Here is a 16,543-nt window from a genome sequence, read left to right on the forward strand (position 1 = left end):
TCTAATTTAGGGAGTGCAAATTTCTCACAAAACTTCTCATGCTGTGACACATTTCCACGCTCATCCATAAAAAGAGCAACAGTCCAAACCTGTTGGAACTCCATTCCTCTATAGACACAGATGTTCTCCTGGACAAGATGCATCTGTTGTTCAGAACTGGTGTGAAATTATGTTTATATGTTAATATCCAATAGAGAAGGACCTGCTGAAGGAAACCAGAAAGTTTAAGTGGATAACACTGATCATTTTGCTACAGCGCAATGTTCTGCCAGTTAACCTTTGATCCTGGCATTTATGTGGATGCTACTTAACGCGCTCCGTCCACCTGAAAACCTCATGGCAACAGCACTTGTCGATGGCAGTGCCCCCCAGTAGGACAATGTACCATGTTACATCACAAAAACTGCTCAGGAATGACCCAGGAACAGGACAAAGAGCTCAAGGGCTCCACCTGGCCTCCAAGTACTCCAGATCCCAATCTGATCGAACATTTGAGGGACGTGCTGGTGCCCCAGAGGTACCCCCGATTCACAGTGGGTCCTCCTTGGACCGGATTTGGCTCTGACCTGTCAAGGCATGGACACAGGACCTCTGGAGGGTGTCCTACAGTGTCTGGCATCGGTACATTGGCTTCAGATCTTTTGAGTCCTGTGGGTTGTGAGGTGGGGTCCCAGCACATCTTACAGAGTTTTGATCAGATCGGGATCCAAGGAATTTGGAGGCCAGGTCAATGCCTCAAGCTCTTTGTCATGTTCCTCAGGCCATACCTGAGCAGTTTTTGTGGTGTGGCATGGTGCACTGTTCTGCTGGGGGGCTACTGCTACTAGGGAGTGCTGCTGCCATGAGGGGGGGTACCTGGTCTGCACTGATGTTCAGGTGGGTGGAGTGTGTGAGGTGGCAAGCAGATGAATGTCAGAACCCAAGAATTCCCAACAGAACATTGCACTGTAACAAGATGATCAATGTTATTGTTAAGTGTCCACCTCTGTGAATGAACATGTGATGTTTTGTGATGTCTGTGATATGTCTGCGCCTGTGATATTTGTGATCGATCTCTGTAAATAATTAGTGGAAACAAATTTCCCTCTGGGACGAAAAAAGTAAGTCTTATTCACTTCACCTGTCAGCTGTTTTAGTGTTTGGGCTGATTGGTGTATTTAAGGAATAGTATGCTTATATTTAATTTAAATATTTCTTTCTTCATATGTGTGTGTGTGTGTGTGTGTGTGTGTGTGTTTGGTTCTCTGTCTCATTTCTAATGTTTTTGGATCAGTGTCCTCGTCGTTTCACTTTTAATTTTTCTTTTTAAAATATTTTCAAATGCATGAATGGAAAACGGACGTATGTTTGGAACTGCTCGTGCACTGTAATTATTAATAAAAAACAAAAAAACAAAAGGAGTGACTATTGTTAATCAAAGATTTTAACCATTTCGACGTCAGGACACTGTTGCATTCACATACTACAGTGGGGCTGTGATAATTCCGATTTTTCTCGGAGTACTTGAAGGCAGCACGACGGGCAGGTTCGGGCGGACTCGGGAGCCGAGCAGGGGGGCACTGTTGTCATTCGTCAGGGCTGCGTGTCGAGCTTTTGTCCAGGAGAAATGGCTGGGATTAAAGGTAAGACATGTCCACGTTTCATTTCGTCCAGAAAGCCTCTGAATTCCTGCGTGATTTATTTAACTGTGTCAAATTATCCCGAAGACGACCGGATGCGTTTGTGACGTGCAGCTAGCTAACGGTAACGTGAAGAAGTAGTTAGCCGCAGGGCCAATACAGTCGTTAGCATTAGCTCAATAGCTTTCATTCTTCAGGTTAGAGGCAGCAGCTACTCAGCGGACACAATTAAAGGCATGTTAATGTGAGCTGAAACACTGCAGTCATGTAACGTCACGTTATGATGCCGTAATTAACGTCACCTCCGTGTGATAACATAATAACGTAGTAGTTACCGTTATATTGCTAAAGCTAGCCGCACCTGAACTTCAGTTATTACACAGCCGCTGATTGAGATGCTGGGCTCTGTGCAATGTGCAGCCGGGATTTATTTCTGCTCACAAGCATCCACACAAGACTGTGTTGCTCGCAGAGTTTAACACGAGCCCCTAATAATAAGGCTTAGATTGCAAATGTAGCTGTTACACGTGAAATCAGCTGATTCATCACATGATAGCGTCAGTAGCCAGGGGCCCTGCTGCTGCGATGTGACTGTGGAGGGTCTCGTGATGCACTGGTACAGATTCACAGAGAGCAGCTACTGTATGTGACACTGCTCCTGACTGTTGATGTCCTCCCCTCTGTCTCCCCTGCAGCTCTCATCAGCCTGTCCTTTGGAGGGGCCGTCGGCCTCATGTTCCTCATGCTAGGATGTGCCCTCCCAGTGTACGAGTAAGTACCACCATCACACACTATGTGAGCCTGTCAGTGTGTGTGTGTGTGTGTGTGTGTGTGTGTGGGAGGGACACTGTTCACACTTGGCACTCAGATGCAGCCTGGGTGATCCCATCATGGGTTTACAGCTTTAAGTGCAGGTGTGGATGCAGAGCTGGATTAACCTGCTTGGGGGCTCCCATATACAGACCTGAGACAGAAGCACTTTCATACAGATATCGTGTTTACGAAGTCCCTTCTTCATGCTGCCTTTGCATTTTTACACATGTAACAGGATCAATTATACCGCAGTAACAAAGTCAAATGGACATTTTTAACATTAAGTATTATAATTACACAAAAAAATGTTTCAGTTGTTATTACCTGACACACTTAGGCCTCCGTACTCAATATGTGGAACGTCTGATACTCAGTTTCTGTACCTCTGTGTTCACCTGTGGGTGCACCCCACCTATAAAAGGCTGTCTCCCACCTTACCTCTCCAATTTTGATGTTGTACTCCATGGGAGAGGTAAGCCACATTACTCTGGTAGCAATTTCCGTGGTTCTAGTGCTGTTAAATTATATTTCTAAGTTCGTTTTGGGCACTTAATTTGTGTAGGGGATTGAGTTTATATGGTCGTAATTGATTGAGGATTTTGTTTTGCCTCTAGCTGTCAGGAATAATCGGCGATCACCTCCAAAGATATCCACGGTGTGAGCCTCTACATATCAACACAACGCAGACAACACTAGAGTCTGCCAGTTACACACAGAGCCAAACAACGGTGGCATCATGCTGCTCCAGTGTGTGATTTTAAATAGCATGCCAGCATCACGACAGAGTCAACCTCTTTTGTATCGTATAACATACTGTTGGCAGTGCTTTATGAACACTGACAATGGCAGTAGCATGGTAATAACAATCATCCACAGTAGGGATACCACGATATCGGATTTTTTGCTGATATTTGATATGTAACAACGTATTTGGCAAATAACTGATATTGATATATCCATTTTTTCACCACCTAATTTTGGTGATCATCAAGCCATTAGCATTTGAAGGAGCCTTCAAAATGGGACAGCCTTGATCTCACCGATGTGACGCAATCTGTCTTCAAATGCAGCCTTCTAAAGCTGCGGCCCCTGAATTGAGACGCAGCTTATGAAAGTCTTGGAACTAGATTTTACACCACACAGGACCACAAGTTTAGGTACTAAAGCTCCTTAGAAACACGCACCATGTAAGTGGATATTTTACCTTAATGGCGCATTTTCACAAACAAAGTCTCAGTTTTTAAAATGACCACAAACCAATCAACACAAGGTAAAGCCAGGGCATTTGGGGGCCACTGTTCAGCTTCCTGCTTTGCATGTACAAAACATCCAGGATACAATTCAGAGGTCTCCAAATGAGACTGTGACCAAAGACAGCCTGGTCAGGTTTGCAGTGTACCTGGAGCACACCTCACTTCCTGTGCGGTTGGATACAGTTGATTTGTCTGTTCAGTCTCTACATGTGACGCCTCGAGCTACACCCTCATATCTGGCTCTAGTAATCTAATCTCATTTTCACTGGAGTCATTATCATTATGCTAAATGACAGCCTGAGCTCTGCAGAATGTAGGGGAGGAAAATCAATTAGTGATATTTATTAGCAGAGCCTGACTGATCGCATCAGCCAGTTTTAGCTTTTCATAGATAAATCAGTATCTGTGAAAGTGTCAGCCAATAAAAAGCAGGAAATTGCAGTTTGAAAAATACAGCAGATACTTTTTAAAAGACATGCATTTACTGTTCATAGTACAGGCTGTGAAATACTAATGTATTTGCTGTTTATTATAGATGGTATAGCTTAGTCTGATTCAGATTTTAAAATCCATATATTTGGGTTTACTTGGTTACATCACACACTGAGTGAGCCGCCTGTTAATGACGCTGTGGGCTAATGGGCATGTAGCTACTTCCATGTTTCAGATGATACGTCATGTTTGTAGTCGACCAATGAAGATGAGTTTACATATCACCTTGGGTTCGTTCTTCACCTTCTCAAAATGATCCCACACTTTGGATTTCCTGTCCGACATGTTATTAACTAGCCTGTGGAATAACCGCAGGTACCAGCCCTGGAAATTAGGGGCCGTACACATGTTGTGTCTTTAACCGCCTGGAAAATGCAAGGTTGAGCGCTGGGTGCTACTCTTGTGCCTTTTTCTGTGCAAGCTTTCAAGATTGCGGTGGCAGGTTGCGTCTGAGGTTGCTAATCAACCTTAACACTTATCGTACAGCCTGTTTACCTGAAATCCTCAGTGCAGAGCTGATCTTCTTCCAGGAGCTGTTTATAAGTGTGTAGGCCTATCGTCCGTGGGACAGATGTAAAGCTCTGGGTAGCCCTGCACTAACATGATCAACTTTTCTGCATTTATCAGACTGAATATTTACAGAATAAGGGAAAGATATCTGTCGGTTGTGATTGGTTTGTAACCTGACACCTCTCTGACTGCTGAGCGTGGCCACTTCCTGTGTCTGTCCTTTCAAATTAAATTCCCACATGGTCCAGTCATATAGGTTTTGATTTTGACAAAGCGCAGCTCCTGATAGAGTTTCACAGTTTAAAATTCACTGAAATATCCTCTGTTAAGTTCGTTATTTACATGTAAAATGTTTCGCCAGGCACAACTCTAATAATAACCAGACGTAAGTGTTTGTGTTTGTTAAAAAACAAACCAGTCATTAGGTAGTAGTTAAGATGTAAAAACGCAGCTCCTCCCACCTGTGCAGTTCGATAACGTGCTGAGTGCTGAACAGTTGTTTAGTTCTTTATCCTTCAGTTCAGCTGATTGCATCTTTTATCATCACACCATGTGGATATTTATCTCTCTGTCTCTCTTTCTTCTCTCTCTGCAGCAAATACTGGCCTTTGTTCCTCCTCTTCTTCTACATCCTCTCCCCCATCCCTTACTGCATCTCGCGGAGGGTGGTCGACGACACAGACTCGGCCAGTAACGCCTGCAAAGAGCTGGCCATCTTCCTCACGACGGGCATCGTCATCTCAGCGTTTGGCCTGCCCATCGTCTTCGCAAGAGCTGAAGTAGTAAGTTACAGAAGCTTCTTGTTGCAGCTTTGTAAGATTACTCCACTGGAGCAGGAAACCTGAAGCCAAAAGAAACATTTTTAAAGTCTGTGAAGTTCAAAATAAGTGCTCAACTTTCTGTGTTAGTTCTGGTTAAACACATCCACTTTTTAACTGTCTTTGACATCTGATGCCAAGACTGCAAAGTATGAGTTTACAATTATATACTCTAAGGTCAGAGCATGAAGTATGTTGAGAAAAGAAACAAAGAATAACTTTGGAAATATTCTATATTATTGTTCAACAGTTAACATAAAAAGATGAGAACACCTGGTTACTTCGATTTTGGCTACCCTCAATTAAATAAACACGATCGACTGAGATATTTGTGTTAAAACTGCGCGCTATGCTCAAATCAAACCTCTTGAGAATTTCCTGAATGTTACAACAGTCAAAACTAAAATCATCCTTCCATCAATCATCATCATTCGTTGTCTGGAAGTATTTCACATTTAGGAGAGAACAAATCATCTGCAAAGAGTGCAAGAGACTTGTGTCTGCACCGCAGCACAACTAATGTCCAGTTGAGACCAAACTACACTTCACCAGCTACTTGTATCATTCAGACTACATCTGTGTGTCTCCATTTATTTTGGGACCAGTTAAAAAAAGTGTTTTGACAGTTGCATACGTGTGATGCCTGTGAATTAACAGCTTAATCAGCACGCTGCATGATCTTCAGGTGTCATATGAGCATACCTGGAGATTCACAGTGAAGTATTCAGACTTCTTTCAGTCCCTACGTCCTTTTCTGACCATTCATTATTTAACTCAAATGTTATTTGTGGTCATACGTTTCATTTTGTGGTGCAAAGGTTGTTACGACCACCCTTAATGTCGACTTATTAATGATTAACATAATTAACGCCTCAGAACACCTGTAAAGCAGAGTGATACATGTATAGCTGTACTGAATATCAGCACTCATGGAACACTTCCTGTCCAATCAAAATGCTCGGTTGAAATGAAATGCTGTATATTTAAATATTTATCATTCTGTTGATCGGCACATCTGGGCGATGCTCTCAAATGTGCGTTAGCATGTCGGATGTGTTTCCATTGAAGACACCACAACAGTGGAGTGACGCCAACGCACCGTCCCTGTCTTACACACAACTCTTTCTCTCGGTTGCACTGTAGCTGACCCCAAACCTGCAGGCCGATCTTTCAGCTCTGGAGTTTCATTTGCGCTCGCCATAGTGTGACTGACTCACATGCCGTTCTGCTTGTTGTGCTAACCACAGCAGATGTTGCTAAAGGCGTTCGGGTAAAAGTTTCCAGGCAGAACTTGCACTTGTGAACTTTGGTTCCACATTACATGCATCAATTAAGACACTGTATATTCTGCGTGCACCTCACCATGAACCCGGTTTAGTACTAATATAAAAACTGTCACAGCCCTATTTGGGAAGTCAGCAAATTGTAGTCTTTCATGTGATTTGATGACAATAATATAAAATTGGAAAACTGCCAGCTGTATCTTTTGATGCGGTGACAATCAGGCTCATCGTTCCTCTCTAACAGGTTTGGTTTCAGCTCCAGCAGCACTCAGTCAGATGTGGCTGTTGGGGTCCATATGGCGCTCACATAAAGACTAATGTGACAAACAAATTTCAAACAGAACCAGATAGGCACTTAATTAAAAAGACTTAAAAATAATGATGTCTGGCAACATAGCAGAGGAGCTGACAGAGCAGACAGATGCACCAGCAGGACATGATTAGCATTTAGCTGCTGGCTGCCGTTAATGTCCCGTCCTGCTGCGTGTCCTGAATATACAACTGTAGAGCAGCGTGTGAAGATGAGTCTGTAAACTGTTGCTGTCGACAGACACCCACTAGATTTGGCCTAAATATGTGCTGCAGCCTGGCAGCATGTGCGACAACATTTGTTAACCTGAATTATTAATGTGTTGGTTTACAGATCGCCTGGGGGGCGTGTGCGCTTGTGCTAACGGGTAACGTAGTCATCTTCGGGACCATCCTGGGCTTCTTCATGGTCTTTGGATCCAACGACGACTTCAGTTGGCAGCAGTGGTAAAGCAGCAGCGGGAGGGGGACCTTAGTCTGAACTGTTTTTATTAGCGTTACAATTATTATTATGGTATTACTGTTTGGTTCTTGTTGTTGTTATTTATATGATGACCGCCCATCCATAGACTCACACCAAACCAGTGCAATACTTCTTTTCTTTTTTTGTTTTGTACCGCCTGCATCATATTGAACTGACACAAGTGGGAAGGAAAATGCTGACTTTCAGTTGGACTTTTACTCATTTTAGTTCTTCTGTGTTTGTGAGTTTTTCTCCATTTGTGTGTTTCATTTTGAGCATCATAAGCTAACGAGCGCTGGTGAACAACTGCTTGTTTTATCTGTGAAAAAAAAAAGAATCAAATTGAATGTCGAATACGACTGAATCTGAACAAAAGGACGGGGTCGTACCTGTCTGGGCTCCTTTCTCTATTTAATAGACACACTGACAGTACAGACGGGTGTGCGTTTCCAGTCAGAGTGCTGAGTTCAGTGTAAATCAGCAGAAAGCAGATAGAAAATCTGCACAACACAAGCTCAGATTTCACCAGTCAGGATGAGGAAAATCTCCATTTCCTTTTGGCACGAGTCTCAGTAGACTGAAACTGTGACTATCTTTTCAGCCTGTTCTCATCCCCAGGTAGTCAAATACCAACAATTTGAAACCAAAGGTACCTTTTCTAGGCTTTTAACCAACTCCAGTTTAAACTCTTCTGATGCTGAGAGTCACTGACGTCGTATAATGAGAAAAATGTCTGTGCGGGGTGAGAGGTGAAATAGATGGGTCAAACAAAACAAGTATTTTACCCAGGAGACCACAGGTCCTGTCTCATGTGAAACCAAATGACAGTGTTGTTATAATGTAATGTTACGTAACGTGCGCACCTACATCTCGTGTAAAACCAAAAGTCAATGCCATTTTAATTTTTTACGCATGGCCGTCCCCAACAACGTCACTTGTGTGTTGAATTTGAAACTTGTGTGTCATGTAACGTTATTTTTACATAACCAGTGTGCTTATTTAAACCAAAACATGGTCATTTTTCTAAACCTAACCAAGTAGTTTTGTTGCCTTGGACCCAATCCCAGTACGCCCCTTGCCTTCACCACTTAATGCTCACTACTCCGATTTACTCCTTCGCACGTCTAGGGGTAAGATGTCCTGATTGTTGTTGGAATCGAGGGATAGGGTAAAGTATTCGGGCTACATAGCTCTCCAAATTTAGTTTTTTTTTAGTAGGCAAGATGGCTGCATGGGCAACTATAGAAACCCACTAATTAATTTTCTCCATTAACATTACAATAACCATTGTATTATCGTTTTACTGATTGTGGTTGCTTTATTACAAGCATAACAAAAGAAACTGCCAGTGTGCTGATGTCTCGCTAGCTAACTAGCTAGCTAGCTAGCATGACAGTCCCACATTTTGACACACTTCATGATGCATTCCCCTCTTTTTATGGCACATGACGCCTGAAATTTAACTGAAGTCCAGCAGCGAGGTTACTGCACTTGTTATTGCTCCTCTAATACCAGTACAGACTGACAGGGTAGGAGCACAGGCTGCTAACGTTAGCTTACAGAGCAACGCTAGTGGCCTGGTAATGAAGCAGTGTTCTTTTTTTATTTGATGTTTGATCGATTAATTGCTGGAAAACATACAGTGTGAAAGAATTGCGAGCATCCTGACGACCACAGAAGGCTGCCTGTAGCCCATGTAAGAGAAGTCACCACAGCAGAAGATGGCATATTTGCATTCACATAAATGCCAGCTTCGACAGCTACCGATGACGTGTCAGGGTCTAGAAGTTTGTCCCTTTTCACAGGGAAATAATTTAACCACTACCCCTTGTGATTTTGTTCCGAGGGGCAGGGTGGCACTTAAAAAACGGAGGGTTGGCGTAAAAGTATGATAAGGGATTGGGCCTAACTCTAACCATTTCACAACATTAACCACAACGCAGTGTGTTCCAGATGTGTGTCATATAGAGACGCTAAAGGCTGCCCTGTGCGTCGCTATGAGACGCCTTTTTTAACAACCTGGGAATAAGAATGAGTTGATTTTTTCTCACAGTTAAAGGTGAAAACTGAGCTGCTAGCGTGCAGAATTTTCATTAGCTTTCTGCTAATGTGATGCTACTGTCGCTAAGATGTGACAGTCACAAAGATCAGTGAGTGTTTGTGAAAGAGCTGGGCTGTTACTGTCACCACTCATCTTCTAAACCCTGTTACATGTGTTAGTGTAAATCAGTCCAGCAGTCTTTCTCTCTTTCTGTCTGAGAACATGTTGGATAGAAGTGTTTTCACTTTAACATGTTTTCCCTTTGATTTTGTTTTATGTCTGCAATCCAAACGTATCATAAAGAGACGATGTTCAGGAGCAGCAGAGTGTTTGTTTCCTCTGAACTTAGAGGACAGGATTCATTTAAACACCCTCACCATCACCACAGAGATCAAATTAAACTGACTTGGTGATTTCCCAGGTGCCAACAGGATGCAGGCTGCTTATTCACCGTGTCATTTTGCATACGATAGCTGTTACCTCACTCTGTGTATGGGTAAGCCTCGCCCGTGTCAGGTCAAGAAAGCATGAAAAGCCTTTAGTAGCCGCCAGCTAGCGTAGGATTAGCTCGAGGACAGCAGCCTTGTTGGAAACTGAGCCAAGCTAAGAACCGGCCGACTTATACCCGAGGCCCGAGCAGTCACTGACAGCTCTTAAGCTTTTAAATGTGACTCCTTCAAAGTAAAAGCATCCAGCGTCAGTCTGTGCTCAGTGTTACTGTCGTATTTCTCTCTAGAAGCACATTAGGTCCAGATTTGGCGCAACGTGCCGTCACATTTCCTCACACCAGCATTTTCATGATAAAAGTTATGTTGTCTTATTTGAAGTGTTTCTGTGTGAAGGAAATCTGTACTTTAGGTTGTGTAATCTGTTGGCAGCTTGTAGGCTGCAGTCAGTCAGGTGCAGCTCTCCTGTTCGCTGTGTAACTGCATTAGTGGGAGCTAAACGAGGAGTTCAGCATCTGCTGCCTCGCTGAAGCGCCGATGTGTTGAGTGGAGGGTCGAACATTTCCTTTAGACGTCTGTCTTTTTTTTTGTTGGGGGGGTTTGTTTCTGTGGATGGTTCAGTTTGAATATGTGCTCTCTGGAAGATACAACAATGTGATTTTTAATGAGGACTAATGTTGATTTGTTTTCATTGTGTCCCATAATTTCAAAACCTAAATGAATTCTTTAGCTTTGTGTCGTAGGTCGGCCCAGAACGTACTTTTACCACGGGTTTCCAGACGCAGCAGATTTCCAATGAAAGTGTAAGACACACTGTTTGTCCCACAGGATTATTTCCACTTTCAGAATCCTTCTTTAAAACCACAGAATAAATAAAACTTGCATTAAAGGAATAGTTCAAAATTTAAGCCCCAGCTGGTCCAGGAGCTTCTCCTCCCTGATGGACGTTTCCAGGCATATTTTAGGATGACTCAGGGGCAGTTTGACAACCTCCCGTCTATCATCGGGCCGTATAGCTCTGTGTGTCCAGCAACAGCTACCACCAGTTTCTTCTCCATTGTTTACCAACACTAAACTTGTTGTTTTGTCCACCACAGAAGACCCGCCTCTCAAATCAACCGACTGGACAATTAGAAAAGCACTCTCGCAAAACTCCTAGAGCGCAGAAACACGAGGCGCATCACAACACAAACACAGCGAGCAAAAAACTTCATTCTTATTGAAAACAATTACAAAAAGCCGCCTCCAGCTGCTAAAACGCTTTCTGTGTAATCAGGGCCTTGTTTGCTCTTCTGTCAAGAGTCAGGAGAAGAGAAGATTAACTGTCTTCATATCACAACCAAAAACAAAAAATGAGTTTGGTTTAGTTGTGCGGGGGATTGCTACGACTAGCAAACTCAAAGGGAACTACGATGACTAGTCAAAGTTGCGGAAAAGTTGCGATGATTAAACAAAAGTGAAAAGTCACGCAGAACTCCTGCAGATTGGTTGAATTTGCATTAATTGTTGTGATCGTAATTTTTCACCATAAATAAACCACAATTTGTCATTTTTACATCTCTGTGCAACACATTCTCACTCTGACCTCGTCACATATCGACATTTGGTCATGGACCTTCCACGACCAGATACCACGTGCAAGGTACCCTGGGTGTGTTGGTTGTTGACGTTCTGGGACGCCGTGTCAACTTCAGCCTGTTACATGCATTGTCTGTTTTCAAAATGCACTTCTGTTTTCACAGGAAATTTATCGTTTACATACAGTCTCTTTCAAAATAAAAGCACTACGTCAGGACAACAATGCAAATTGACGTTTTTTGTTGTTTTTTTTTTCCATCCAACAATAAACGCACGTGGTTGGGTTTATAATCTTACGAGACACAAACACTGCTCTCACAGGTGAAAGTCTGTGTTAGTTGGACCCATCCACCACCCCTCTTGTCCGCCCCACTTGGGCTTTCACTGCCTTAACTTTCGTTATTGTCCCACAGCGTTTCCCCTGACACTGCTGAGCGTAGTTAAACTATAACGGCTGCGTATCATGCCGCTGTTAAAGGATGGATTCCTTCGTCAGTGTCACCACAAGTCACTGCCCAAGCGCCGGATTTCGACGACTTTGGAGTGTTGATGGGTGTTTCATAATCTGGGATAGCTGTTTTGCTTCCAGTCTCGATGCTAAGCTAATCACCTCCTGGTCCATACTTGATGCACAGACATGAGCGACAGTTATTTCCTCTATAAATTAAAAAAAACAATGGGAAGTAGAAAGTGTTGGAAGTCTGCTGAGGAAACCCGTACCTAAAAATACTGACGTCTGGGTTTTATCACTACAAATAGGCATTAACACTTCTTCACACTCAGCTGTGATATTTATTTATCGTCTGTTACGTGGCTCTTCCAGAGATCACATCCTCAGTGAAGGCACTGATTGTATTAAAAGCACCATAATGATGGCAGCTTTTTAGTTCCATTTGAAAAATGTATTTAACTAAGTTACTGAATATTGAAAACTACTGACATGATTTGTGCATATTGTTCTGTAACACTACTTTGAATCTAACCGAACATGCTCTGAGCAGAACATTTACACACTGGTGGTTGTCTGTATGAGCCAGTCTGTGGTTGGACGAGCAGGGTAACTCCACATTGTGTTCCTGAGGAGTGAACGTCTGTGTGACACGACATGAATTTTAAGCTCAATTTGTCAAATGTTCTCTGTTTTGTAGTCTGACGTTCAAACTCCCTGATGTGACAGGAGCTGGTGTGTAGCTGTGGGATGGGTTTCTCTGTGTTTCTGTTCCAAGAGAAATGTAAACGCTTTGTTTCGCACAGATTTGGGAGGATATTGTATTTATTTAATTTATCGGACGCTTGGTGTCGATGTCCAACGCCATTTTCTATCTACAACTTTTCTGTTAAAGAGGCAGAAGTCAGCATGGTGGTTTTCTTTTCTTTTTTTTAAATAAACGCCATTTTTGAACATCCTCTCCTTTGAATGACTACAGATGCGTTTGCTTTGTGATAAGACGGATCAGAGAGGCAAACAGGCTCACTGACTTGCTCACGAGATGCACAGGAAATAAGCTGAACTGATGTCATCAGCGTGGACGAGTTAATATGTCCTGTTGGTCAGCAGCACTGCGGACCATCAGACCACTGTAAGAGTCAAAACAGGAGGAGGGAATTTAAAATATATTCAGTGGTAATTTTTGATAATCTTAAACCTTAAACATATTGAAGTGAAGTCAACTTGATTTTCCAGCACCAACATCACCAGTTTAGTGGATCATTTTATTGATAATTAAACTACTTACAACACTTCACTGTAATCCCCGTATTTAGCATGTATAAACATTATATTATCATTTATTAAATGGTTCATAACACACTATAATGTAGTTTTTAAGTTAGGTTTGGCTACAGATTTAAACAGCTGTGGTAATATAAATAATAATAATAGACTTTATTTATATAGCGCTTTTCAAAAACAAGCTTACGAAGTGCAATTACAAGATTGTAGCAGGTTCAATGCAGCTAAAAATGGAAACAAATAAAGGTGATAATGAATAAAAATTTGAGGAAATATAAATTAACAAATGTATAAAACTAACAAAGACACAAACACCCACAAAAAAACCCTCCAATCAAAAGCCAGTTTATAAAAATGAGTTTTTAAAATAGCTTTGAAAGAGGACCAGGACATCCTGATAGAAGAAGTGACCATATATCTGTGTACAGCTACATTATAAAGTTTATATATTGCATTCTAATACTAAAAAGGGGGCCTTAAAGTGAAGTGTTACCAACAGAGCTGCAACAACTAATTGATTAATTGATCAGCTGTCAACATATTAATTAATTGCCAACTAATCTGATAAGTGATTAATCGGTATGAGTATTTTTTTGAAGAAAGTTGCATTCTCTGATTCCAGCTTTTTAAATGTGAATATTTTCTGGTTTCTTTACTCTTCTGTGACAGTAAGCTGAATATCTTTGGGTTGTGGATTAAATGAGACATCTGAGGACGTCATCTTGAGCTTTGGGAAACACTGATCATTTCCTGACATTTTAAAGACCAAACAAGTAATAGATTACTCGAAAAAAAATTTTTGACGTATTAATCGGCAATGAAATAATCATTATTTACAGCCCTAGTTAATCATCCACCTGTTACTGTGCAAACTGGCTTTGGGAAATTTTCAAACTTTTTTTGTTGTAGATTTTTTAAATTATGAAGCTCATAACGACAAAGAGAAAACATGTTTTTAGAACTGTTCACACATTTATATGAAATTAAATATCAAATCCCTCATTGACAAAAGTATTCAGACCATTTTCTCGAGAGATGAGATGGCGTCACTTCTTGTCCCTCCATATAAATATGTTTTGGATGTAGATTAATGGCCAAAAAAAGTAATTTTTAAATTATAAGTAACACAAGTGTGCAAAAAGTGAATATTTTCTAAAGCCACTGTAAGTGACCAAACTTGAAACTCATAACGTCATGTTCAGTTTGATATAATCTATATAACAAAGGACTTGTGTTTACCCTACACCCCTGTGTGCATGAGGTCTTTAACAACTCCTATTGATAGTCACACCTTATTTAGAGTTGACTGTTTTTATTTTCCCACAAATAAATCCCATGAATTAAATTTTTCCCTCAGAGATGTGTCCATGTCAGGGTGGCAAAGAATTTAAAACAGTGTTGAGACCATCATGAGAAACTGTTCACCTAAACTGAAACACAGAGACTGGTTTAAAAAAAGAAAAAGGAAATAGTTTTCTGGTGGTGGCTCCAGAGGGAGGATTGATCCCTAATGTGTCTTCATTGATAGACTTAACTGTGGGCGACATCGCTCCCCCTACACAGCACAATCACACAGACAGAAATATCTGGAACCACTAAACTCATTCGGTAAATAAATACATAAATACCTGTCTGTCAGTTGGAGAAGCTGTCCTTTGTCTCCCTCTGCTGGTGTCTTACAGTAGGTGCATCAGCAGCAACAGTCTCCTACAGTTAGACACTGTCAGCAGGAGTCAGGTGACATCAGTGTTTCATTTATAGACATTTTCTGGCACCAACGAGACAAAACTTTACACTGAATATATTAAGAATAACTTCTATCCTCTGTGTGACCTCATCTTCTTCTCACCAAAACCTTTAGCTGTTATTTATTATCACTTCACTTTTATCTGCTGTCCTCTAAAGGCTTAATAATACAGCTACACAATATTCTGTGCATTTCTCATGAGTAATTTAAATAAGTAGCAGTGAAGAAGTCTCTGGAAACTCAGATCGATAAACTTCCTGTCCTGTCACACATAGTGGTGGGGTGGCGTAGCTCACAAAATTAAGACAGTCGTTCATTTTGTGATTAAAGCACCAGATTTAGTACATATGTAGCTTACAATATGTAGAAGACATCTGGATATCGGGGCATCACAGATTGGCATTCTGATGACCATGGCGGTAAAATCCAGTATGGCCACCACCTGAAAACCGTTTCGGCTCTAACTTTTGAACCAGATTGGCTACAAATGCAAGCTGGGTGTCTGTTTCAGTGGTTTCCAGTTAGACTGGTTAAAAGACGGCACAAAACAGTTCTGTGTTTAAAAAAAAGTCAGGGGTTTCTTTACGCTGTTCAGCTCGTTGCTGTGGGGCCGCAAGCCCAGAACCTGCTCATGTGTGCTCACCTTTTTTCTCTGATTACTTAATATCCCAACATTCAGGAAGTTTTTACAGGGAGCTGAATTATTGTCAGAGGTCTCCTCTCATCCAAAACAAATGGACCCTATGATTTGAATTAGCAAATACACTAAATAAAACAGTTATACATTAAAAATCAGTGTTTCTTCAACGGTGTTTGGTTCATTGCATTGGGGCTGCAAGCCCAGGACCTGCTCATGTGTGTTCACCTTTTTTCTCTGATTACTTAATATCCCAACGTTCAGGAAGTTTTTACTGGGAGCTGAATTATTGTCAGAGGTCTCTTCCTCTCCAAATCAATCCGACCCTGTGATTTAAACTGGTAAAAACACTAACATAAAACACTTACACATTAAAAAATCAGTGTTTCTCCAATGCTGTTTGGCTCACCACTAGCTCAGGACCTGCTCATGTGTGCTCACCTTTTTCTCTCTGATAACTTAAAATCCAGATGTTCAGTAGGTTTCTAAAGGAAGCCGAATTATCCACAGAGGTCTCCTCTCCTCCAAAACAAATGGACATAGTGATTTAAACCAGTAAATCACTGAATAAAGCAGTTTAATGTTAAAAATTAGTATTTTTCTAATGCAGTTTGGTACAGCAGAGTCTGGAGCCGTGGTGCCGCTGACATTTGCTCAGCTTTTTACTCTGATAACTTGAGATCCAGACATTGAGGAGATTTTTACAGAAAGCCGAATTATGTGTAGAGGTCTTTTCCTCTACAAAACAAATGGACCCTATAATTTAAACCACTAAAAACACTGAATGCAGCAGTTTCACATT

The 16,543-nt window shown here is 41.5% G+C and overlaps 1 protein-coding gene across 1 annotated transcript; it reads left to right on the top strand.

Annotated features, from left to right (window-relative positions):
* The first annotated feature begins 1,521 nt into the window (after positions 1–1,521).
* leprotl1 (leptin receptor overlapping transcript like 1) lies at positions 1,522–13,032 on the top strand. Its single transcript, XM_049585457.1, has 4 exons — positions 1,522–1,622; positions 2,315–2,390; positions 5,283–5,469; positions 7,432–13,032. The coding sequence occupies exons 1-4, from the start codon at positions 1,607–1,609 to the stop codon at positions 7,546–7,548; spliced, it is 396 nt and encodes a 131-aa protein (XP_049441414.1). The 5' UTR covers positions 1,522–1,606; the 3' UTR covers positions 7,549–13,032.
* The last annotated feature ends 3,511 nt before the right edge of the window (positions 13,033–16,543 follow it).

The sequence above is a fragment of the Epinephelus fuscoguttatus genome, linkage group LG9, assembly GCF_011397635.1.
Source record: "Epinephelus fuscoguttatus linkage group LG9, E.fuscoguttatus.final_Chr_v1".
In the NCBI taxonomy this organism is placed as follows: Eukaryota; Metazoa; Chordata; class Actinopteri; order Perciformes; family Serranidae; genus Epinephelus; species Epinephelus fuscoguttatus.